General features: G+C 42.7%; 1 protein-coding gene across 2 annotated transcripts in view; it reads left to right on the forward strand.

Annotated features, from left to right (window-relative positions):
- Nucleotides 1-27,174, forward strand: part of LOC140201052 (calpain-3-like) — a 163,222-nt gene that overhangs the window by 130,382 nt on the left and 5,666 nt on the right. Inside the window, exons 13-20 of one of the 2 annotated variants that reach the window (XM_072264667.1) lie at nucleotides 10,675-10,711; nucleotides 16,287-16,379; nucleotides 18,459-18,536; nucleotides 19,116-19,173; nucleotides 21,087-21,148; nucleotides 21,593-21,661; nucleotides 22,943-23,021; nucleotides 24,545-24,661. In XM_072264667.1, the coding sequence (XP_072120768.1) occupies nucleotides 10,675-10,711; nucleotides 16,287-16,379; nucleotides 18,459-18,536; nucleotides 19,116-19,173; nucleotides 21,087-21,148; nucleotides 21,593-21,661; nucleotides 22,943-23,021; nucleotides 24,545-24,661 (593 nt within the window). The remainder of the gene's footprint in view (nucleotides 1-10,674; nucleotides 10,712-16,286; nucleotides 16,380-18,458; nucleotides 18,537-19,115; nucleotides 19,174-21,086; nucleotides 21,149-21,592; nucleotides 21,662-22,942; nucleotides 23,022-24,544; nucleotides 24,662-27,174) is intronic. The other variant, XM_072264666.1, reaches the window with a different exon arrangement.

The following is a 27,174-nucleotide window of genomic DNA, read 5'->3' on the forward strand; positions in this document are numbered from 1 at the left end:
TACTAACAGAGAGCAACTAAAAAAGTCATTAAGAAGGTAAAGATGGAACATGAAAGTAAACGGGCCAATAATATTACAGAGGATACCAAAAGTTTTTTCAGAAGGGAGAGAGAGGCAGAAGAAAGTGAATCTGACCTCAGTGGTTGGGAAAATGTTGGAGTCAGCATGGATTCCTCAAGGGAAAAATCTTGCCTGACAAATCTGTTGGAATTCTTTGAAAAAATAATAAGCAGGATAGACAAAGGAGAATCAGTTGATGTTGTGTACTTGCATTTTCGGAAGACCTTTGACAAGGTGCCACATATGAGGCTGCTTTACAAGCTACGAGCCCATGGTATTACAGGAAAGATTCTAGCATGGATAAAGCAGTGGCTTATTGACAGGAGGAAAAGAGTGAGAATAAAGGAAGTCTTTTCTGGTTGGCTGCTGGTGAGCAGTGGTGCTCCACAGGGGTCTGTGTAGGGACTGATTCTTTTTATATTATATGTCAATGATTTTGATGATGGAATTGATGGCTTTGTTGCAATGTTTACAGATGATACGAAGAGATGTGGAGGAGCAGGTAGCTTTGAGGAAATAAGAAGGCTACAGAAGGGCTTAGACAGATAAGAAGAATGGGCAAAGAAATGGCAAATAGAGTACAGTGTCTGGAATTGTATGATCATACACTTTGATAGAAGAAATGAAAGTGTTGACTCTTTTCCAAATGGAGAGAAAATACAAAAATATGAGCTGCAACAGGATTTGGGAATCCTTGTGTAGGATTCCCTAAGGGTTAATTTGCAGGTTGAGTCTGTGGTAAGGAAGGCAAATGTGATGTTAGCATTTATTTCAAGAGGACTAGAATATAAAAGTAAGTATGTAATGTTGAGACTTTATAAAGCACTGGTGACGCCTCACTTGAAGTATTGTGAGCAGTTTTAGGCCCCTAATCTTGGTAAGGATGTGCTAAAACTGGAGAGGATTCAAAGGAGGTTCACAAAAATGACTCCAAGGTGAAACAGCTTGTCAGCTGAAGGGCATTTAATGGCTCCGGGGTGTATTTGTTGGAATTTGGAAGAATGAGGGGTGACCTAATTGAAACATATTGAATGGTGAAAGGCCTTGATAGAGTGGAGGTGGAGAGGATGTTTCCTGTGGTGGGAGTGTCTAAGACCAGAAGACACAGCCTTAAAATATCTTTAAAAGCCTTTAAATCTCCTTTTAGAACAGAGATGAGGAGAAATTTTGTGAGTCAGAGACTGGTGATTCTCTGGAATTCTTTGCCACGGGCAGTTGTCGAAGCCAAGTCTGTATATATAATTAAGGCCGAGGTTGATATATTCTTGATTGGTCAGGGCATGAAGGGATATGGGGGGAAGGCAGGGGATTGGGGCTGAGAGGAAAAATGGATCAGCCATGATGAAATGGTGGAGCAGACTCGATGGGCCAAATGGCTTCTATATCATACGGTTTTATGGTCTTTAACTCATTTGGAAGGGATGCACTGTTGTTAGTGATGCTTAAGTCAGGGTTCAAAGTTCAAAGTAACTTTATTATCACGGTACTTATATGTTGCCATATAGAACCCTGAGATTCATTTGCTTGCTGACATTCACTGTAAACACAGGAAACACAATAGAATCCATGAAAGACCGTACCCAACAGAAAGGACAAACAACCAATGTGCAAAAGATGACAAATTGTGTAAATATAAAAAGGAAAAAATAATAAATATTGGAAACATGAGATGAAGGGTCCTCTAAAGTGAATCCATAGGTTGTGGGAATAGTTCAGTAATAGGGCAAGTGAAGATGAGTGAAATTATCAACTCTGATTCAAGAGGTGGATAGTCGTTCCTGAGCCTGGTGGTGTGAGTCCTGAAGCTCCTGTGCCTTGGTGGAGGTCCCTGATAATGGATCCTGCTGACCTGTGACATCACTCCATGTCGATGCGCTCAATGAGGAGAGGGCTTTACCTGTGATGGACTGAACCATATCCACTATTTTTGGTAGGCTTTTCAATTCAAGGGCATTGGTGTTTCCACACCAGGCTGTGATGCAACCAGTTAATATACTCCGAAATGATAACACAGAGGAATTTAAAGTTGCTGACCCTTTTCACCTCTGATTTCCCCGATGTGGACTAGTTCCTGGACCTTTCATTTCCTCCTCCTGAAGTCAATAATCAGCTCCTTGGTCTTGCGGACATTGAGTGAGAGGTTGTTGCTGTGGCACCACTCAGCCAGATTTTCAATCTTCCTCCTGTATGTTGATTCAACACCACCTTTGATTCGACCAATGGCAGTGGTGCCATTAGCAAAGTTAGATATGGCAATGGATCTCTATTAGTCTCATGGTCATAAGTATAAAGTGAATAGAGCAGGGTGCTAAGCACACAGCTTTGTGCTGCACTTGTGCTGATGAGAGATTGTGGAGTTGTTGCCAATGCAAACTGACTGGGGTCTGCAGGTGAGGAATTCCAGGATTCAGTTGCACAAGAAGGTATTGAGGCCAAGGTCCCGAAGCTTATTGATTGGGTTTGAGGGGGTGATAGTATGGAACGCCGAGCTGTAGTCGATGAAGGGCATCCTGATATATGGATCTTCAGTGCCCAGATATTCCAGGGTTGAGTAAAGAGCCAATGAGATGGCATCTGCTGTTGACCTGTTGTGACAGTAGACAAATTGGAGTGGATCTAGGTCACTTCTCAGGCAGGAGTTGATATGTTTCATCACCAACCTCTCAAAGCACTTCATCACTTTAGTTTTAGATTTTGCTAAACAACAGTCACTGAGGCAGGTTACTACATTATTCTCAGGCTCCGGTATAATTGAAGCCTGCTTGAAGCAGGTGGGTACCTCAGACAGCTGAAGCGAGAGGTTAAAGATATTGGTGAACACTCCGGCCAGTTGATTATCACAGGCCTTTAGTATTTGGCCAGGTACCCCATCTGGGCCGGATGTTTTCTGTGGGTTCACCCTCCTGAAGGATGCTTTCATGTCAGCCTCTGAGCCTGAAATCACAGGGTCACTGGGGGCAATGGGAGCTTGTGAAGATGCCTCCATGTTTTGATGGTCAAAGTGAGCATAGGAGGCATTGTGCCCACCTGGGAGTGAAGCTTTGTTGTCACCTATGTCACTTGGTTTTACTTTGTAGGAGGTGATGGCATTTAAACCCTGCCACAGCTGTTGTGCATACTTCAGTGATTCAAGCCACTTGGCATATCAGATGGCTTTCTGGAGATTGCACCTGGACCTCTTGTGTTTAACTTGTTTGCCAGACCTGATTGACACCAATCAGACCCTCCACAGATTGTGAATCTCAGGGCTTCTGGTTGGGGAGGACTCTCCATGATTTTGTGGGGACACACTCATCTACAGCTGTTTATATAAAGCATGGTGGGTGGCTTAGAGAGAGCAATTTTCAGGTGGTGGTGTTTCCATGCTTTTGTTGCTTCTCTTAGAAGATCAAAGGTTTGGAAAGTGCTTCCTAAGGACCCTTGGAGGGTTGCTGCAGTATAGATGGTACAGTTGCTGCTCCTGTGCATCAGTGGTAGAGTGAGTGAATGGATGTGGGTGATATTGGCAAAGCCAGTTTCATTATCTGCCTCCAGCTGTGAGCAAACTTCTCAACAGCTGTCCAAGAGAGGCACAATTCTCTTGGAAATCAGATTACTGAACTTAATTGAAGCCAATTCTGTAGTAGTCATGGAGTAATAGCTACCATTCTCTGGTTTCTCCTACTTAACCAATGTTAAAACCCGTTTACTCTTCTTCCTGAATGTTAAGTGACTGAACCTTCTGAACCAACCTCCCAAGTGCATCTTTGTCAAAGGCCTTGCTAATGTCCATGTAGACAATGCCTACTGCCTTTCCTTCATCATCTTTCCTGATAACTTCATCAAAATCTTTATTAAGATTGCTTGGACATGACCTAACATGCACAAAGCCATGTTGACTATCCCTAATCAGGCCTTGCCCATTCAAATACTTATATATACTACCCCGGTAAGGCGGATCCGTGGCCAGTTTATATCTCTAGAGTTGGTGAGAATGTAGCTGAGAGTGAAGATTTTAAAGGCAAGTTATTCTCTTTTCTGTGGAATGAGGTGAAGGCTCCGTCTGATGTGAGAGTTCTAATAAGCCCTTCAGCTGTTGATTTAAGTTCTGAGCTGGTTTCGGCAATTACATCACTGGCTGATAAATGCCAAAGTCTGCCTGGGGAGAGGAAAAGTAATCGTAGACTGAGAATGTGCTCTGGGGAAGAAGAATACGAGGCTTGGCTGAGCAGGCATCTCAGTCACTGGATGAATGGCAGTGCTCAGATAATATGACTTAACAGAGACCGGTAGAGAGTTTAAAGGGTCCGGCCACTGGTATAACGACGTACCTAAAGGCAGAAAGCCCGTTAGCCACGTCAGCTAACTATAATATGCAAGCTCTAGAAGATACTTTTGGCACTTCTAAAAGTACAGCCAATCTTATGATGAAGATTAGGCACACATTCCAGGAGGAAGGAGAGAAACTGTCTACCTATTTTTTCAGACTGGAGAAATTGCTGCATTGTTTGTGTGACCAAAGGGGCATTCAACTGTCTGAGAGAAATTGTTTGAGGGTGGACCAAGTTGTGAAGGGCGCACTGTCACATGATGTGTTTGCTCTCCGTATTCGTATGACTCACAAGATGTACCCTCCTCTACCTTTTACTGAGTTACTCAGAGAAGTGAGAGAGAAGGAAAACATGATTGAGGAGCGGAATGTTTCCAAAAGCCAAGTAGCTTCTTCAGTGGTAGCCTCTGTTGCTAAAGTGACCCCTGATGCCACAGAGAGAGCTTTTGAAGAATGAGGTGAAAAACCTTTGAACTGAGCTGACTCGATGGATGTCTGCTAATGCTTCAGCTCAATGTGACATGACTGGTGAGAAACCCGACCCACCTGTAGGACTCACTATGCAGAGGAGTACTGCTGAAAAGGGTCTTTTGACGACAGAGGCAATAGTATTTTCTGTTACAACTATGAAGGCGAACATTTCAAGTGAGACTGTAAGGGACAAGAAAATCTTTGAAAAGTAAGTTAGCAGTTAATTAGACAGAGAAGAGAAAAGAAGCGAAGCTAAGGAGGGAGCCAGTGAAGGGATGGGCTGGTGTCCTGGAGAGGATATGTTTCAATCAGAGTATCAAGGGAAATACTAAAGTGCAAAACACTATTCCCGGAGGTTTAGTGAGACCAAGTTCTGATGTATCCACACAGATAGACGGCATTTAAAGAAGGTGAAAGTAATTCAAATAATCATCAGTAACAACAGTGGTGTGGAGCCCAGCATCTCTGAAAGCACAACACGTTGAATCTTGTTGGATGGGCTACAGCAACAGAAGACCACAAATATACACTCAGTAGCTATTTCATTAGGTACAGGAGGTTCCTATTAAAGTGACCGCTAATTGTATGTTCAATAGGTACACTTACTGTCAAAGAAAGGTATACAATACACATCCTGAAATTCTTTTTCTTCGTAAGCATCCACAAAAATAGAGGAGTGCCCCCAAAGAATGAATGACAGTTAAAACATTAGAACCCCAAAGCCCCCCCATTCCCCCTCCCATGCACAAGCAGCAGCAAGGCAACAAACCCTTCCCCCACCCCCACCAGCAAAAAAGCATTACCCCCCACCGAGCACTCAAGTGTGCAGCAAAGCATCAATAAAGACACAGACTTGCAGTACCCCAAAGACTACTCATTCATCTGGTAATTTGACATATCACAGGCTCTCTCTCTCTCTCCCTAATAAGGGAAAAAGAGGCATCCCTGTTTCACAGTGAGAGAGGAGACGTAACAAGCAACTCGCTGATTTATGATGCTAAAAGTCTGTTGTTTTGCTTTTTCCGAGCTCTGCACCCAGAGAATCGGCACCAAAAAGGCGCAGCTCTCTGGACACACAACCCCAGCAGCTAACCCGCTGCTCCCGATGTTCCGTGTTCTCCTTCGACGTTTTAGTCCGGCCTAGAATCAGCATGTCTCCAGAGACAAAAAAATCTGGAACTCTGAAAGCGTACTCACTTTCTAGGCCACATCTTTGGGATATTAAAAAGCAGCCAGTCATGAGGCCCTGAGAGAGGGTCCCATTCTCACAAAGAACCAAAGTCAGAGTGTAACTCCAGGTCAGGGTCTGCAAAAAGACCTTGAAAAGGAAAAAAGAGATAACAAAGATAGGAATAAAGCTGTTTCCGAAGATGCAAGCAAAGGAGTTGCCGTTTAGCGGCATCTTGACGTTGCATGTTGTGTGAGATGCAGTATAAAGCATGGAAATGAAATGCAGAATGCAGAATTGAGGTTACAATCTAATCAAGTGTGTTCTGGAGGAAGGAGCTTGAGGGTATGATTGGCCTGTTCCTGCTTGTAAGTCATATTCTTAAAGTCAACACTGATCCTTAAGAAAAGGGAAAGAAATATTAGCCCAAAGTATATTGATGGCAAAATGTTTTAAAAAGCACACAGTAGCATTACAAGAGTCTTATGAAAGGGAAATTCTCTTTGAAAAATCTACCATTATTTTATTGACAGTGTAAGTAACATTGTAGCTCAAAGGGAATACGATCTTACAGATGTGCACTACATTCTCAAACACGAGGAAATCTGCAGATGCTGGAATTTCAAGCAACACACATAAAAATTGCTGGTGAACGCAGCAGGCCAGGCAGCATCTATAGGAAGAGGTACAGTTGATGTTTCGGGCCGAGACCCTTCGTCAGGATGAACTGAAAGAAGAGATAGTAAGAGATAGTAACGGTCTCCCAGCCTGCGTCGGGTTTCACTGAACACCTACGCTCTGTCTGCCAGAGAAAGCAGGATCTCCCAGTGGCCACGCATTTTAATTCCACATCCCATTCCCATTCTGATATGTCTATCCACGGCCTCCTCTAATGTAAAGATGAAGCCACACTCAGGTTGGAGGAACAACAACTTATATTCCATCTAGGTAGCCTCCAACCTGATGGCATGAACATTGACTTCTCTAACTTCCGCTAATGCCCCACCTCCCCCTCGTACCCCATTCGTTATTTATTTATATACACACATTCTTTTTCTCTCTCTCCTTTTTCTCCCTCTGTCCCTCTCACTATTCCCCTTGCCCATCCTCTGGGTCCCCCCCCTTTCTTTCTCTCTTGGCCTCCTGTCCCATGATCCTCTCATATCTCCTTTTGCCAATCACCCATCCAGCTCTTGGCTCCATCCCTCCCCCTCCTGTCTTCTCCTATCATTTTGGATCTCCCCCTCCCCCTCCCTCTTTCAAATCTCTTACTATCTCTTCTTTCAGTTAGTCCTGACGAAGGGTCTCAGCCTGAAACGTTGACTGCACCTCTTCCTAGAGGTGCTGCCTGGCCTGCTGCATTCACCAGCAACTTTTATGTGTGTTGCTTGTACTACATTCTTACAGGTTTGGCAGTGCTAGTGCATAATCAATAGATGTCTCTGTCAGGGAGCAATATCTCAAATAAAACAATGGCCATTCAGGAATAGGATATAAGAAATTTCTTTACCCAGAAGATGGTGAATCTTGAAATACTCTACTCAAGGGGTTGTAAACCCACTGGGGATGTTTTCTCTGGAATAGTTGAGGCAGAGGGAAGACCTAATAGAAGTTTATAAGATAGAATAGATAGCCATTTTTTTTTCCAGAGTTGAAATGTCCAATTCTGGAAGGCATGCTTTAAAGTGTAAAGGTGAAAGTTCAAAGGGTAATTTTTTCGTACAGAGTGGTTGGGCCTGGAATATGCTGCTCAGGGTGGTAGCAGAGCAGGTACAATAGAGGCATTTTAGCGTCTCCTTGGCACATGAATATGTAGAGAATGAGCAGGCAAAAGGAATGAGGTGTCGTTAACTGAATGACTTTGGCACAACATGACAGGCTGAAGAACCTGTTCCCAGACTGTACTGTTCTATGCTCTATTATGGCTGTGGAGGCATAACATATTCCAATTAGAGACAGAGACTTTTGAACATGAAATAGACTGAATATGAAGGGATTTGGGATTAACACTGGAAGGCTGTGTTGAGGTAAAGAGATTAACCGTAATTTTTATTGAATGGAAGAGCACAGTTACAGAATCACAGTGTTGTACAGAGCAGCTAAGGGGATGTGGATTCACTATTGTGAACTTCAGCTCTGAATGTCAACTTGCTTACCCTTATTGTTTGCACGATTTGTTTTTTTTCTACACATTGGATGTTTGATGGTGTTCTTTTTTAATGGGTTCTGTTGGGTTTCTTTGTTTTCTGGCTGCCTGTAAGGTTATACATAGTATACCTAGTTTGATAATAAATGTACTTTAGTACTATAATTGAAAAGCTCCATCCCGGTAATGTCCTGGTAAATTTCCTCTGCACCCTCTGTCCAGTGTAGTCACATCCTTCCTATCGTGAGGAAGATATGAGGGGCCAGTTGGACTGTTCCTCCTTGTGTTCTGCTTACATTGTTGTTTAAATTTTCAAAATACATTGTAATGCCTTGGTTAAGATTTCTATTGCTACGTTGTAGGTATTTCATTTTAGTAGTTGTCTGCTAAAGCAGTGTGTCCTGCTGGTAGAACGTTTTGGTTTCAGCAAAAGATAGAAAGCCACATTATTCAACTTATGAATATTGTGCCAGCCAATCAGAATGGTGCGATCAGGAGAAGGTTCTAGAGAAAGCAGGGCAGAGAGTGATTTGTGATGGACAGTAGACTGGTTTGGGGTCTTTTTGGTGGGAGCTGTGGAACGGAACAGAAGGGAAGATAGTGCAGAATGCCATTGGAATGAGAGTCCCCGTTGCAAGAAGTGCTGTGCAGATGAATGGCTCCAAGGAAGCAAGGCGAATTCTCCTGAGAGAGCCATTCATTTGAAATGGTCTTTGAGGGGAGCTCAGAATGTGATGGGTGCTTTCATGCAGACCGTGGGTCCAGTGTGTGAGTAAGCTGAAGAATGATCTTTGAGAGTCTACTTGATCTTGTTATGTGGCCATACCATCTCAATTTCCTCTTCTTCACTGTAGACAGTAGATCTTCATAAAGTCTCATGTGCTGGGTGATGGTTCTTCAAGCTTCATCATTTGAGACATGGTCGGTATAGGAGAAACTGAGGAGCCTTCTGAAGCATCTCAGTTTTACTGCTGGATTTCTTTTACAGGTCTGTTGTCAAAGTCCATGATTCGCATGCATACAAGAAGATGGAGAGCAGAAGTGCATGCAGCGGTTTCAACTTGGATCCAAGAAGGATGTCATTGTCTCTCCAGATTGGCTTTAGCTTAGCCAGAGTTGATGTTGTTTGGGCTCTTCTTGCAAGGACTTCAGGCTTTGATCTTCTCGGTTGATGATGGCGCCAAAATACTTGAACTGTTTGACAGTCTCTTGTCCTTGTCCACTGACTGCGATTTTTGTCGTGATTAGTTTCTCACAGTTTCTCATCAGCTTGGTTTATGTACGAAAGTAAAAGGTCTGATGGGATTGTACAGGACTCTGTTGAAACCTTATATGGAGCACTGTGCACAGAGTCAGCCTCTGTACTTGCAATGTAAATTGATTGGATTGATTTCTGGAACCACTGGTTTGAATTCTGAAGAGAGTTTGTGTCTGGGGTTTGGAGGAATGATTTATTGAGATGCAAGATTCTGACTAAGGTTGGCACAGTTGAGGCAGGGAGACTGTTTCCTTTGGATGGAGAGTTAGAACTGGTGGTGAACTTTGAATAAGGAACAGTTATTTATCGCTGTAATGAGAAGGTTTTAAACCTTTGGAATTCTCTAAATTTAAAGGGCTGCAGATATTCAGTCATTGAATGTATTCAAGATTGAGGTCAGAATGCAGAGTTGGAAACAATAAATGTTTGCTGGTATGGTTGTGTTGCTAACTTTGCTGATTTAACTTTTTTGTGCTGATTGTGTCATCCATTTACTTACCACACCCCATGATTCTTCCTTCAATCTTACTTCACCAGTGGCCTTTGGGGATGCTAGGGACTCAAAGAATATGCCTGGACTCTTTTGATTTTCTGTTTTATGTTCTGTACTTCTCTCTTTTTTGTTGCTGTTTGTGCGATTTGTTTTTATTGCACATGGGGGTGGGGTAGGTTTGATATTTTTTCTTTGAACAGGTTCCATGATTTTCTTTGTTTCATGTCTGTGGGGAAGACAAATATCACGGTTGTATACTGCATACATACTTCAATAATAAATGTACTTTGAATCTTTGATCAGATGACAAAATAGACAAGGCTGTTAAAGTGGAATGTGTTTGGGTAGAGCACATTGAGAAGGGGTGCAAATTGCCTGCTTCTGCTTTTAATTCTTAGGCCTTTCAGTCCTTAACATTTTAATATTTCATAATTAAGTTATTGAATCAATTGTTCAATCAAATGCAATCTGGCTGCATCTGGTAAGTTTTTCTCACATTACCATATTCATTAAATTTAATTTTCCAACTCCTATGGCTGGTTTTGAATTGAAGACACTTATCTACTGTTATTACCACACACAAGTCCTTTGAGTGTTGGTAGATGTTCCTGTTTAAACAATTAAACCTTCCTTGTGTTTACAAACTGGAGAAATCTTGAGGCAGTACAACCCTGTCTCAGAAATACTGAACTACAATTTAAAAGTGAAGGAGTTTCAAACAAATGTTCAACTCTCTATAATTAATATATATCTGATTTATTGATTTCAGGGAAACTGAGAACCAGATCAAAACTGACAATCCTAAGGTTTGTACCATTTTTACTTCTATTCACCTTTTCATTCTTGAGTAACCTTATTTTATTATTGATGAGGTAAGGATGTTCCCAAGAGCACATACTTTGTTCCTGGTAGTTTCAGTAACATATCGCATTCTGGAAAGTACTTTTACTTCTGAAGTTATAACCACAAGCTCCTTTGATGCTTACTGTTTGTCTGAGTGGAAATGCCATCAGACCTAATTCACAGTTAAGCCAAATGAGCAGAAAATTGAGGTTCCTAGGTGGAGGGTTTACAAGGCTTACTTGCCAAGGCAACACACCGCTAAATGTTCTCCCCATAGTGGCTCCACCACCATGAGCTCTTAATGCTAATTGTGTGCTCCAAGGGTTTAGGGGGAAGTAAACTGTCAATGACCAGGAGCCCAAAGTGATGTCCACATCTCCCGGCAGTGTGAATCAACATGACATTTGTTTGAGCAACCAGTCCTACCCTGGCCCATGGACACACAGTTGGACAATACTTGAAGTCACGGCACATCTGCTGTGATCTTATAAGTGCACGATCATACACTGGGGGGTTGGGGTTGGAGGGTTGAGTCATATTGTTCAAGTAGAACTTTCCTAGTGATCTTGGAGCCTGATGTTGACCTTCATTGTCCACAACAGCAAAGGTTTCACTTCCCAGAACCAACATCTCTTTGATGTAGCAGGTAGGTAGGTGTGGAAATAAAATGATAATTTACATAACCCAGAGGATATAGAAAATAGCGTGGTTTATTTTGAATACTACTATTTCCTGCTGTCACCTCTAGCTTCTCATTCAATGCACTGGTTTTACTGACTAGTGTACCCACGTATATTAGGAACCTGTAATGTCCGAAGAATCATTATTGCATCCTGCTGAAGAAATGGAAGTTTTCCAAGATAGGGGAATTATTTTATTCAGGTGGAATATAGTTTCAGCTAGGCAATTGGCAACAGGAGCTAAAGTATACTTGGTCTTATGTTATGTCTAATTCACACTCCCTTGTCCAGACCTCCAAGACAACATGTAACCCAAAAATGCAGGACATACTCAGAATATATGGGTGAAATATTATTTTACTGCCCCATTTGCTTCTTTTTATGTTCTTCCTAACTATTTTTTTCTTTTCCCTCTGCCTAATCACCTTCTGCCATCTCAGCTGAAGGTACGTGAACCCTGGTGTTGTCTGTTCATTGCTCTTCAGCAGTGCATGGGGTCTGAAAACACTAGGACAAATCCGGTTCACTCAGGGGAATTTGTCATAACTGAATGAAGGGCATGGAAGATCCAGTAGGAAAGATGTCTTTAACTCCTGCCCACCTTCTGGGTACATTCAGGTGTGGAGTCTTCCTCTGTAGTGACGGAGCAGGAAAGAACATGTCTCCATTGTAGCAATGTGCCTGGGATTAAGCTCAGAGTGCATCAGCTTGTCAATAACCCTAAGACAAGGGGCTTCCCTCACACTGATAGGTATAATTCCTCTGCCATGTCATCTATTTGTGAACTGAGTCACTGTTAGCTTCTCACTTGAAAGTAAAGGTGAACCAATAAATATGTTTAAACACTAGAAATTAAAATAGGATTGATTTATTAGAATAGTGTAAACTGGTGGCAAAGAAAGAATAGTCTGTTTCCTCTGTCTCTCTCTAGAAACGTAACAGGCAGTATTTAAAATGCACTGCTCACCTTGCATAATGGGGAGGAGATACTACACTGGCACTGCTTTCCTAGTACTCTTTCTGGGTGGGTTATCTTTCAGGCAGATAGCATGCAAAATGCCTGCGCTATACTTCTGACATCTTGGCGTTTATCATGACTGTGCAACAGTGCAAGATAGTGATTTAGTTGTGAAATACAAGCCAGGGGGGTTGTAATCCATTATGCACTGACTCACAAGGCTGAGATCTCCCTCACTGTGTACAATCAGCAGACTAACCCAGGCTTGTTGGCTTCTGCCTGCTTCTTGGATGGATTGTGTGCCCCACCTGCAAGTTTTGTGTGCATCACATCTATCCTACATGGTGGTGAGATATACTAATCCTGGAACTTGTCGGGTAGAGGGAATTAAATAGCTTATCTTCCAGCTTCTGAGCTGCCTACAGGCCAACCCTGTTTGGTCATGGATTGATTCTCGTCCCACATCTTCTCCAGCTGTCTGTTTACAAGTTCTTACTTCCCAGAAACCAGATCCTGCTTACAATCATCTCCCGACCTCTATTCCTCCCGCAGCGACACAGAATAATTTCCTCATCAGCTGTCAGAGGCCAGTGTCTGCACTTTGGAGCTGACTGATCCATTCTCCATGACTGTAGTCCCGGAAACCCCTCTTCTTGAATTGCCTTCAGATCTCTCCAAGGGTAAACCCAGTTCACCTCTCTGTACCGACTCAGTCTCTCAAAGTACTAAACCAAAGACTTCCTTTCTCAAGTGCCATTCCAGGAACTATCCAAATAGCAATTCATGAATCATATTCCAACCCAGATACCAAATGGCAAGTTATTGATACTTCACCTGCCAGGTACACTTTTCCCTTTCTTCTGGCCCTTTTGGGAAATGATTCTTCACTGTCAGGATATGAAAAACGGCTGGTTGACCCTTCCAGCACCGATTGGTTTATCAAGCGTCACAATGCCTCTGACTGTACAGAGAACCTATCCTCTGCCTGTCCTCACACATGCAGGCTGTGGTTGGAATCCTTACTGATTTAGTAGTCAGTTGGGACTGTTGAGGTTATTTGTAGCCAACATCACTTGCCTGATGGATATCAGACGTGGGATCTTATTGGTCTTTAATGGCCATCGGACAATTTTTAATCCACTTCCCTCTTGCTGAGATGGCAGAAAGAAGCAGCCAAATTTAGTGCCAACTTTGGACATTTTGTTCCAGAATTAGACTGCTTTATTTAACTTTCCACTTGGTTAATACTGCTGATGACCACCTGTTAGGATATGACTATATCTTTTCTGTCTTGAAAATTTGTCAAATATTGGATTTTACAGATGTTTCCTTGAAGGATAATTTGTCATTCTGTATATTTCAAGTTAGATTGTTACTTCATAATACATCCCTTTCTTCATAACTTCTTCTCAATACCTTTGTGAAACCACATTGGATCAGCCTGTTCCCTCATCATGAAAAGCATGCAGCAGCATCACAGGCACAAGAAAAGCATAAATTAACTATAAATTACACACACATTTTTAAAGAAAGAACACAATTAAAACAGAAATAGGTTCATTGTAGTGCAAAGTGGTCATAGTGTTACTAGGTAATAATTAGCATTGTGCAGGTTGGTTCGGGAATCAAAGGGTTGAACACATACATAGAAAACTGACAAAATGAAGTTAGTGCCTGGCTAAAAAATAATTGAAGGAGAGAAAAGGCATAATAGATAGTGGAGAAAATATATATGAGGCATAGTTAAAGCACTGTTAGTAAGGAGGGTTTGTTTGAAGTGAGCATAGGCAGGAGGTTGTGAAGTTGAGTGATGCCATTTAGAAGTTCCCAGGTGACTGAATGGAAAGTGGAAGAGATAGAGAGATAGATAGAGAGATAGAGAGACTGGGAGGGAGACAGAGATGGAGATAGAGAGAATTGCCAGGCCAGGAAGAAGTAGCTATTGTCGAAGTAAGTATTCCTGTTATGACTGTGACTATGTCACTGGAGAAACTGGAGAAGCTGGTGGATATGGAAGTCTTTATTGATCACTCCAAGCCGATATACTCTTGGTAGAGTCTCCCAATCTCAAAGTACATCAAGATTTTATACTCTTGAGGACAAGGGTAACAGTAGGAGATTCAATACAATTTCAAATTATATTGGTTTCTTCAATATTTTGTGTTTTATGAATAGTTCCTTTGTAGTACATATTTACGGTAGAAGCACATTGTAATTGATAAGACAACTCTGAAGATTCAAACAAACACCTTTTCTGGGACAAACAAATTCATACAAATGGTCTAAAAGCCTCTGAGGACAGAGACACCAGATGCCCAAGATTAATATTGCAAGTGCTGATTCTTGAGCCAATTATTGATAGATATGACCATATGTTTGTGATCATATTTGATGTGCTCTGTGACAATATCAGTATGGTCTGCAAGCTACCTTGAACTTGGTTACAATGGTGCCAATAACTTAAATTATAATTGTCTGGTTTGATGCAGGCCAATTAACATGATCCTATTGTCTACTGTTTCCCTGATGCATATGAGAACATCTTATGGTCATCACTTTGCAAATCATTTAGCAGCCAGTGCTGTTTATTTGCAAAGTTGTCCTTTTAACTTCAATTGATTGCTTCTTGTAATTTACATTTACAATTGAAGAATGGTTCTCATTTTAATTGATGTCTGCTATATTCCCCTAATCCCATAATTCTTCAATAATCCCTAACAATCCCACTGAGGTAGGGTGGGCAAACGGCATGAAGTGGGGAATCACCTAGAAATGAAGAGTGGTTTTAAAGATATTTCATGGTGACGTAGAGAGAAGTGGATATCTTGGCAGCTGTGTGGGGCAACTTGGGCTTGGGCTGGAGTTGGATGGTGATGTGTGTTATTCAATTAGGAAATTGTAGTTCCATTTGGAGTTCACTGGGACAGTAAGATCTGTTTATACTGAGCTGATGTGTTGAGGCTGAAGGAGCTGAAGCTATGTTAATGTAGGCACTGGGAAGACAGTGGGCTCAGGTTTCACTGACACCTAATCAAACAACATGTTAGGCCAGGCAGCCAACTCCAGGACTGAGCAACAAGCTATGAGACTGAATGAAGGGGGAATATTAGCTTACAAATGGAATCAGCATCACACGGGGCTTCCAAAAATTGGAAAGGGTGATCAATCAGCAGTGAGGAGGTGGGGGCCAAGGAAAGAGATGACAATTCAGGCAGAGGGAGCAGCCATTGTAAGGGACCATGATGTAATTCCGCACTGCTACAATTGAGTAATTGATGGTACATATCAGGAAGTGACGAAGCGTCTCTATCCACTGCGCAGGCTTTCCCTACCTTAATCACCCCCTTCCATCTTCGCTTTCTCCTCCCGTATTGGCTTTTGGTGGGCTGGGGATCTCTTCTGGGTCAAGAACCCTGGGAGGGAGAGGTGCTTTAAAATATTGGGAAGAGCCTGTAAAGTACCAACTTTGTCAAAAGCTTCCCACACCCAAAGGCAACCATTACTAAATCAGTATGTGGTGGTATGAACATCAAATGAATGAAATGTACCCTAATTCAACTTCACTTTCTGCCACTTTTCTGCACTGTGAATCTCTCTTTTCTGCAGTCCAGGGACTGCTGCTGTCAGATGCCACCTTCTGCCTCACCAAAATTAGTTCTAATGGTGAAGATTTCACTTACATTATTCCAGAGATGCCAAGGTCAACCATGGCACAGCCCCAGTGTAGCAAGGTACCGGCACAGAGTGACATGAATTGATCCATCTCACTCTATGGGTTCACTTGGCCGTTTCATGGGTGGATCTTGTTTCTTACTGTACCTTCAAGGCACCTGTGAAACCCACACACCATGTCTCCATCATTCACCACTCTCTGCTCTAACCACTCCCTTTCTCCTCTAGCCAATCATCTTTGTTTCTGATAGAGCTCAGGACAATGTAGACTCGGAGAAGGAAGAAAAGGAGAAAAGAACGGAAGTCAAGAAAAAGATCAAGGTTTCTTCGTGTGCTAGCGTGACTTGCTGTTGCCTGAAATTATTGAAACGCTCTGCATACCCCTTTCTCAGACCTGTCAGACACTGCCACAGGAAATTCTGATGCTTCAGAATCGGAACAGAAGAGAGCTTTGACAGGGTTCAGGAGCTTTATGATAATTACGTGAAACACAGCTTGGTGCGGTGTTTTCCAGACTTATCTGGGGATAAACTACCGGGAGAGCATTAGGATCCCGACTGGGATTAGAAAGGGAAAAAGATAATAAGACCACAAGACATGGGAGCAGAATTAGGCTGCTCAGCCTATTGGGGCTTCTCATTGCAGCTGATTTATTATCCCACTCGACCCATTCTCCTGCCTTCACCTTGTAACCTTTGACTCCCTGACTAACCAAGAACCTATCAACCTCTGCTTTAAATGTACTCAAAGACTTGGCCTCCACAACCATCCGTGACAATGAATTCCACAGGTTCACCACCGTATGGCTAAAGAAATTCCTTCTCATCTCTGTTCTAAATGGATGTCCCTCTTCAGAGGCTGTGTTCTCTGGAAACATCCTCTCCGTGTCCACTATATCTTGGCCTTTCAACATTTGATAAATTTCAATGAGAACCCCGCTCATTCTTTTAAACTCCAGTGAGTACAGGCCCAAACACATCAAATGCTCCTTATATGTTAACACTTTCATTCCCAGAATTATTATAGTGAACCTCCTCTGGCCCTCTCCAATGCCAGTACATCTTTTCTTAGATTAAGGACCCAAAACTAATCACTATACTCCAAGTGCGGCCTGACCAACGTCTGAGCTCAGCAACACAACCTGGCTGAAGGTGAATTCAATCAACCAACATGTCTGCCACTGAGATTTCTCATCTCTACCCAGAGTCTTTTCTTCAGTATTTAAGTTCCAGAGGGAGGTTCACCAATAAAGCTGAGCCACAGAATCATGTTTCACTTCAGGAGACTGGCCAACCTCACTGAGTGCTGTACCCGGACACTATCAATGACAGACCAGACATCAGACAGTCTCACTAATCATACCAGATGCTAGACAGTCTCTCTCTGATAATACCAGACGTCAGGAAGTCTCACTGACAATACCAAACAAACCTTCCCCCCCACAGATATTCTCACTGATAATACCAGGTGACCAGACAATCTTACTAACAATATTAGACTGCCAGACACTACCAAGACTAGATTCTCAGACAGTCTTACCGACTAAACCAAATCATCAACCAGTCTCATTAACAAAACCAGACACCCAGACAGTTTCACTGACAAGACCAGACAGTCTCAGTGACAAAAACAGACCTTCAAACAGTCTCACCAACAACAAGACTGACTCACAATTCAATCCAACTACTGAAATTATGTCCATATTAGAACTTAAGAGTGAGATATTCAGAGGTACAATCTCAGTTAAAGGATTATTTGTAACAGGATGCTGAGAGACTATTTACTTGCTGTGCCCTGATTATAGTTGGCTATTCAACTGAGATTTGAATCGACTGATCCTTTATCCTTCAGACCTATCCATGGCGTGGACATGGGTTACAATGCTAGAACATTCAGTCAGTGTAGGAAACAAATCTGCACCGTGGACCCTGACTTTGCATGTGGTGAGGGGGAGTGGGGATTGGGGGTTGGGGTTTATAAAATTGTGTACGGTTTCATTTTGAGAAAGCCAAAAACCATTAACATAATTGGCAGCCTGAAGGTGATGTGCTGAAATGTCTTGGGTTTTGTCAACAACCAAGTCAAGAATTGAAGGGAGTTACCAAAGCAACCTTACATTGCAAAATGTGCTTCTAACTGCATAAAACTCGTCGATACATCTAACTGTGTTCTGTGACTCAGTGTTGGGGGCAGACACTGTGATTTACCAGAGCTGGCCCCCACAGGCCTGTTAACAGGATCACCCCCTTGTTAAAGCTATCTGCTACCAGAGGCCTGATCACAGGCTTTTCACTTTTCAGACATTACCTTGAGCCGGTTTTGATCCAAGTGCATTCTGAAATATTAAGGGAAACTCTCAGCAACTGCATAACCTTTGGTTTCATTTCTGTCCATGATCAGCCTTTGCCAGTAACGTCCAACAAGGAGACTGAGGAGGATCTACAGTTTCGCCGTATCTTCAGACAGATTGCTGGGGACGTAAGTATATCTGCCTTTGAATTGTTTGTTGGAATATTTCAGACATTTACTGGGTATTGCTATCCTCTTGAATGGAATTTGAATCTGTGAATGGTGCCAGAGCAGTGTAAAGGATACTTCCTCCATTGAAAATGGGGAGCAGAATCCCAGGCCAGTCACTGACGATGCTCTGGGAGGCATTCAGAAAAATTATTAGCACTCGGAATAATGTAAGTCACTGAATGGCAAGGATTTGTTAAAGGCAAATGATGATTGGCTAACTGGATCGAAATCCCTGAAGTAGGACGGCTATAAACAGATTCCAGAAGCACCCTGACAGACTGGTGTGTGCAGTGATACTAAATGCAGAGAAGGACCGTGTCTGGTGCTGGCACTTCAGCTAAAGGGTAGATTGAAGGCATATTGGTGCAGCATCCTCAGGTGAGAGTGAGAGAGTGAGAGAGTGAGAGAATGAGAGAGTGAGAGAGAGTGAGAGAGAGAGAATGAATGAATGTGAAACTGTGATGTTGGAGTGGACAGAAAGGCTCATTCAGGGATCGTCTACAATAAAGCACTTTGTCCGTATTTGTTTCACTGCAGGACATGCAGATCTCGGCAGCTGAACTGAAGAGCATCCTAAACCGTGTTGTTAAAAAACGTAAGTTATCTAAGCTAGATATGTACGAAAACTTCATATCAGTCCCATACAAGTTCTGTATGGTGGTGTCCTGCACCCATATCATTACCTCTGCACACTCCCATTACATGAGTTAGCTTTTCATGGCTCCTAACATCTGGAGCCCAGTCTGATTGGAGGAACTTCTGGCTCTTAGGGATCACTTCTGTTAGCGATTCAACTGTGGTCCAAAAAGGAAATTTTGAAATATAATATAACCTGAAGTTTATGGAAGAACAGCAACAGAATTTTGACTGATTTACAATGAAATCTTCAGAATTGTTTCCTATTAACATAATGCCATTGCTTCATAATGTACATTATCTTTAATAAAATAATTAGGCCCATGCACAAGCATTAAAACAAAAATTATAGTTAATTATGATGCAACTATAATTGAATATCAATAATTGAACAGCACAGAAGCAAAAGATTTCGAGTAGGAGTGAGAGTTTGGAGAATGGGAAAGAAGGGAGAAAGAAAGGGCAATGAGAGAAGAAAGATGGGGGCTTGGAAGAGAAAGTCAGGGCGAATGAGGGGCTGCGAAGTGCAAAGAGGGAAGGGTGAGGATCAACGTCAGGATTGTTTTGGAAAGCAAAACCTTATGTTGTAGGAGGTAACACATAGGGGTGGATAGATGATTTATTGGGTAACTGGAAATAGACGGTGGATATAACTTGGCCTTTTTCTGGACGGAAAGATATAACGAGTGGTGTGCCACAGGGATCAGAGCTGGGACTTGACCTTTGTACCATTTATGTAAATAACCTGGATGAAGGCACTGTGTGTACAGTTGATTCAGAGATAAGTAAGGGGACAAGTTGTGAAGAAGACACACAGAGGCTACAGAAGATTTAGAGTGCTTTAGAAAGTGAAAATCTGGCAAATGATGCATTGAACAGGAAAGTGCAAAATTGTCCATTTTGTCAAGAGAAAGAAGTGCATTGCCTAAATGGTGCGAGATCACAGGGCTCTGAGGTGCAGAGGAATCTGGGTGCCCTGGTACCTGATTAGCAAAAGGCTTTTATACAGGTGAAGTAAGTAATTAGAAATGCCAGTGTGTACCACAAGGAGACTTCAGTACCAAAGTTGGGGGGGGTGGGGGTCACACTTCACTCCTGTAGGGCATTAGTGAGACCACATTTGGAGCTCTGCATATCGGTCTCTTTATTTAAGGGAGATAGTTAATGCATTAGAAGCAGTTCTGGGTGTGTTCCCTCGACTGATACTTGGATAAAGAGGAAACAGATAAGCTAGCATGATAAACTCTGGAATTTAGAAAAGAAAGAAGGGACTTAATTGATGTAAATAAATTCTGGCGGCACTTCAGGGGAAATGGAGAGGATGTTTAATCTTGTGGGAGAATCTAGGACTATGGTACTGTTTACACATAAGATGCATCCTTTTAAGACAGAGATGAGGCGATTTTTTTTCTCTCAAAGGTTTTGTGCCTTTGGAAATCTCTTCTTCAAATAGCAATGGAGGCAGAGTCCTTGAATTTTTTTTCAAAAGATCGATGGATTCTTAATAAGCAAGGGAGTGGAAAAGGAATACAGAGCTGAGGTTACAATGTGATGAACTATGACCTTAATAAAAGGCAGTTCAGGCTTGATTATTCCAACAGATTAGTTAGATACCATGCTGAGTAAGAGATCAACAACGGAGAACATGTTTAATACAGTCTGAATTATATAGAGCACAGTATGTAAAATGTTAATTATAATTCCTTTCTCAATCCTTTCATCCATCATTCTCAGTGATTCCATTTCTAGTGTTGAAGGAGAGTTTGTTCTATTCTTTCATTTGGCTATTTCTTGTTTAAAATGTGTATTTCTTTAACTACAACTCAGTTGATAACTGTATCAACTCAGAATATTTTTTTTATTTTCTTATAGACAATATGAAAACTGAAGGGTTTGCTTTGGAGTCTTGTCGCAGTATGGTTGCCCTGATGGATGTATCCTTCCCTCTCTGGCATTGAATTTATTATTCCTTCCTGTAAATCAGCATCCATAACCTTAATTCATCTGGAAATGCCTTGAGGTTGGTTTGGGGAGCAACGTTTCTGGCATAAACTTTAGTCAACAGGAGAATGCTCCATAGATCTCTGACACATGTGGACATAACTGGCCCAAAGTGGTAAAGCTCGTTTGGACTTGGGGAGAAAAGATATTGTGATTCTACTGTTTTGAAGCCTTTTATTTCCATTTAGGTAAGGTTCCAGATTCATCTTGGAGGTTTACAAGACAGATGTTAATAATTCCAGATTGCTGCAGCTATTCTTCCAATAAAGATATATTAATTTAGATGTAACATTATCCCTGCTTCCCCCAGAACAGAAGTTTAACAATCCCGTTGGACTGCTGTTTTTACTGTATCTTCCTTAACATGGTGCCTGCAGACAGATGGATCTGGAAAGCTGAATCTGACGGAGTTTAAACATCTATGGAACAAGATTAAGCAATGGCAGGTAGGTGATGCTGAGCAGCTAAGGGAAATTATTTCTCATGTAGTGTTACTACTGATACTTCAGATCAGCAGAATGAGAGGAAGAGTTAATTTAGATTTTGGCAAGCTTCATTTCTCAATGGAAGGATTACCTGCCATCATCAATGCTGTTCATTTCCCTGCTGTACCTGTTAATCTGGTCAGGTCTCCACCAGACCAGAAGGGTTCAGGGATATATGAACTTCCCCCTGCACTCTACTTCCACACTCCGCACTGTACTTCCTGCCAATCACTGAGGTCGGACAGCTTTGAATGTCAGGACTTGATCAAAACTGACTTTAGGAAATGTGAACAACAGGAATTCTGCAGATGCTGGAAATTCAAGCAACACACATCAAAGTTGCTGGTGAACGCAGCAGGCCAAGCAGCATCTCTAGGAAGAGGTACAGTCGACGTTTCAGGCCGAGACCCTTCGTCAGGACTAACTGAAGGAAGAGTGAGTAAGGGATTTGAAAGTTGGAGGGAGTTTAGGAAATGTGCTTGGTTAATTGTCGTATTGCTGTTTAAAATCTGATGTGGCACATCGAAGGGCTGATTTTGGGAATTTCCTATCAGTGATAAGTTACCTCTCCTTCACACCAGGGCATTGCTCTCTAGGCATTCTCATAGCAGCTGTGCACCCACAGGATAACCATTCGTCACCTACATCCAGCCAGCCACAGTGCTGCTGAGCTGAACCATTGGACCAGATGTAATCCTGTAATCACATGTACTCTTTAGCAGATTGGTGTTGGAGAGGAAAGAGACCAGCAAGACTGATGATTTGACACTTCACCACTTTGGAAAGCAAAAATCATTGGTATGCTGTGACATACAGTATTACCCACCAGGAAAGAAAGATTATACATTTAACATGCATAAATTGCAAGAATGGAAGTTTCATTTGTTCATTTTTCCAGAGAATAGGCAGAAATTAAGTCCACGCCCTTTACAGTTCAGATATTGTTCAACATGCAATGAATGACGGTTACTTTGGAAAATTTAAATGGTGAGTCAGTCTGAGGAGGGAAAAATGGACAGAAGGTTGCCAATTGTGGGCTAATCCTTGTCTTGTCCATGATTGTTTGGTAATTCAATAAAACTCCCCATCAGACTCATCATCCAAACCCTCAGATAGGACCCTGTAAACGTATTCAGTCCCCAGTTGCTCTGAGATGGTCTGAGATTAGCTTCAGCTTTAGCATATGATCCTGTATAAACTCTCAGAAAAATATTCTCATTGTGATTCCTTAATTTCTTGCAGGCAATTTTTCAGGAATATGACAAGGATAATTCGGGACTGATTGACAGCTATGAACTGCGGAGTGCTGTGAATGATGCAGGTGGGTAGCAATGAGTTTGGGAGACCGCAGGTGCTATTGGGAGAGCTGCCCTCATTGACAGCTGAACAGCTCCATGTTAGACTGAAGGTTCAGATCTCAAGGAAGCTTTTGGCAGAGTCTCTCTCGAGAATCCTTCACTCTGTAAGTGCGGTGCAGTTCTGGACAACTGTATCTACCAGAGTGCCATTTTCTTCCATAAATCATTTAGAGTAAAACTGATAATCTGGCAGCCTTGATAGTGCTGAAACACCCAATACCCAAATGTACTTCATTTCTTTCTGTTTTAAAGATTTTTTTCCGGTGAATCCAGTGAGTTTAACGGAAGTGGGAAGCACGCAATTTCTTCCAACTCATTTCTGTCCACAAACCCACCCAATTTCTTTACTCCTGAGGTCTGTATTCCAACCCTTGTCCAGCTACACATCCAGCCCCATTCCTGGCTCTGGTCCATCTGCATTTCTGAAACCTAGCTCGCATTCCGGACTAATGAGTGAGCCAGATGCTGGACCACCAGGATTTCCAAACAAGCAGATGTTAGATATCTGGAGCTATATTGATAGGTTACTTCCACACCATCAATTCCTGTCACAGGATCTTTGTGTAAATGATTTCCGATTGCTTCAGAGCTGATTCCAATGCCAGCACTAAAGGCAAAGCACTGGGATCATTTTTATTCCTAATTGTTAATTTTCTTCATGCAACTCTGGAGCTGCCTTAAAAGAAGAAGGTTGGAAAGTTTCTTACAATTTACAGAAGGGCAGTTCTCTGCTTTGATTTGATAACTGCGTCACTCAGGACATCCTCCTCAGTTAAAGCATCCCCATCACTTATTCCAGTTTCATAAAGCTCCTGAGCTGCTGATGACAAAGAAGCATATGGTTATGCTGATCCTGTCATTAACAGTTCCTGGCTAAATATCAAGGAAACACACATAAAGTGCTGGAGAAACTCAGCAGGTCAGGCAGCATCAATGGAGAGGGATAAACAGTTGAAATTTTAGGCCAACACCCTCACTCATCAGAAACCTTCATCAAATATCAGGGAAATTGGTGGGCTTCAGAGGCAAGAGGTGTAGCAGCATTGGACAGGTTGTTTGGGGGTGGTTGGGTTCTTGCTGGAGATGGCGTTAGTGAGCATAAGGGGAAATAGGATTTCACTTCCTGCAGACATCTAGGCCATGGATGGAGTCATAAGATTTATCTGATCTGGGAATGCCCATTGAAAACATCTCTAAGACAATGTGGTCCCAGTTCCCCTGTTCTCCATGCAGCACCCATTTGGAGCACCACAAAGTCATTTTCACGCACTGCTATGGAAATCACATCAGGACGACAATGGTAACATGGCAGAAAAAGGCAGATTGAAATTTCCGGCCACTCAGATGGCACCCGAGCTAATTGCGCAGGGTGAGAAGATGGCATCATGCATTTACTTGTATTGGGTCATAAGGGGGTGGAAGTGTTTGATTTAGTGAGGTGAAGGGACTATCAATGGTGCAGCAGATGTACTTGCTTGTTTTTCAGGCTTCCGCCTCAACAGCCATTTGTATGAGCTCATCTCCATGCGCTACGCCGATCTAAATATGAATGTGGACTTCGACAGCTTCATCTGTTGCATTTTGAGACTGGAGGGCATGTTCAGTAAGTACACCACTAGTCCTCTCCTGTCCACGGCCTTTGTGGTGTGCCTTTAATTTTAGTGGTTTAAACTCCAGCTCCAGACAACAGGGCCAAAGGCCATTTCTGTCAGGATCATTGGAAGCTGGTTAGGTCAGGAGTGGATCTATCTCTTCCAATGATGGTCATATTGCCATGAATACTCCCTAGTTTAGAACTGAATTATTCCAGGTGAATTCACCATATCTGTCATATTAAATATCCCTTTCCAAAACCCTGACCACTCTTGCTTCTGGCATTGAACCACTGATGATAATTTCCACTTCAACTTTGCTGATGACTCATTGAATAAAAACAAGTCATAGAAGCAAAAGTTGGCCTTTTATCCCCTCATGCATCATGGCTAACTCTTAATGTTGGCACCTCTTTCCTGCACTGATCTGTATCCCTTGGTAGCAGTTGTGTTTGAAAATTATTCAACCTCTGTCCTGAATATTCTGAGCAACTCTCTGGTTCTCTCCTGAAGCATTAGTGTGCTAAGCCCTTTCAACTTCACAACCAACATCTCCCCAGCCCAATGGCCCCATCTCCTGGTCACCATCTGTTCCTGTTTTGACTGTGCTGCTGATTGGCTCCCTCCTATGGTAAGAATGCACCCTCACCCTGCACATTCAGAGGACACTTCAGCGCTGGAGGTGTGCCTTGCAATGGGGCATCCAAGTCCTAGGACATCACAGCTGCAACTCCTCAAGACAGCGTCCTTAGCCCAACTAACCACCCTCTGCATTAATGCCATTCCTTTCATCAGAAGATCAGAATGGGGATGTTTGCTGATGGTTGCACATTGTTCATTTGCATTCACAAATGGAGCGGCCTCGGACAATGTTCAGGCATGGGCAAGTAGTTACCACCTCCAACAAAAGAGAGTCAACCCACCTCTGCCATTCAGTAGCATTAGCATTGCTGCTTCTCCCTCCAGCAGCATCCCAGAATTACCATTGACGGACCAGCCACAGAAATACCATGGCTACGAGAGCCTGTGTGGAGTGACATACCTCCTGACATCCCAAAGCCTCTCTACCACCTGCATTGCACAATTCACGGGTATGAGGGAATGCTCTGCACTTACCTGGATTAGTGCAGTGAAATAACACTCTAAGCTCAACACCATCCGGGACAAAGCAGCCTGCTTGATCAATGCCCGTCAACCGGTCTAAGTATTCACTCTCTCTACTACTGATGCATGGCGGCCGCAGTGTGAACCAGCTACAAAATACACTGGAGTTAATCACCCAGGCTGTCCTCAGAACATACCACCCCCAAAATCTTGACTTCCGCAACCAAGACAGGGGCTGCAGATGTGAGGGAACTGCACCATCTGCAGATACCCCTCTCAGTCACGCACCATCCTGACTTGGAAATATATTGTTTTGTTGCTGGGTCTAAATGTTGGAAATCCAACACTGTCAAAACAGCTCCACCAGAAGAAATGTAGTGGTTGGAAAAGAAAACAACACATCAAAGCTATATAGGGGCGGGCAATAAGTTAAACTTGCCTGTAGCATCCACATCCTGAATAACAGATGTTAAAATATACTCCTTCGCAATTGGGACTCTCTACTCCCACTCTCGTATTTAAGACCACTCCTCATCACGTCCCACCAGCGCTAGCCTTGTGTCGCCTATACTGTAAAGGGCTGGCATTTGGCCTGGAAAAGGATGGGCGCAGCCTGCAGAGGTGAGGGCTGAGCTAAGGGTTATCATCTAGCAGGATTTCTTCACATCCTGTACTGAACAGCTATATTTAGATGGGCACTAGGGTTCATCTTGTGAATTGGTTGGAGTATCTGTGACATGACACAGCAATTCGGTGTGGCAGCAGACTAGTTGACTCAATGCCGCAGTGATCTCATTTCTGTTTAATCCTCTTGGCTGTCTGAGGTTAAGATTGACATGAGGCTGCATTAAGCTCTTTCCACAGTTCACTAAGTGTGTAGCATCCCAATAACCCTTTGTCACGTACTGTAGGTAGGTGGAGTGTTCAGACTCGTAGGACTATAACTTCGCGTGACCCCTCCAAAGAAACAAGAGAATGGATGAAGTGTAGACTATAAGTGTGGCATCTTTCAGTGTGCTCAACAGTGTTCTCCAGTGCTGGGTGCTGCCAAGTTCAGTGAGGATGGCACGGTGACACAGCTGGTTGAGCTGGTGCCTCACACTGCCAGTGACATGATTTCAGTCCCCAGCCCTGCTGGAGTTTGCACGTTCTCCCTGTGTCCACATATATTTCTTCAGGATTGGTAGTTTAACTGTCCACTGTAAATTGCCCCTCATGTGTAGGTATGGTAGAATATGGGGGGTTGTGAGGAAAATAAAGGGGGAGGGAGAGGAATTAATGTACATACATTATTGATGGTTAGCATGGATTTGACAGGCTGAGAGATCTGTTTCTAAACTGCCTGGGCTCAGTTTTGTTGGAGCACATGAATTCCTATGATGCTGTCGGTACTATGGAATAAATCAGCATTACATTCTCT

The sequence above is a fragment of the Mobula birostris genome, chromosome 1 (assembly GCF_030028105.1).
Source record: "Mobula birostris isolate sMobBir1 chromosome 1, sMobBir1.hap1, whole genome shotgun sequence".
Taxonomy (NCBI): Eukaryota; Metazoa; Chordata; class Chondrichthyes; order Myliobatiformes; family Myliobatidae; genus Mobula; species Mobula birostris.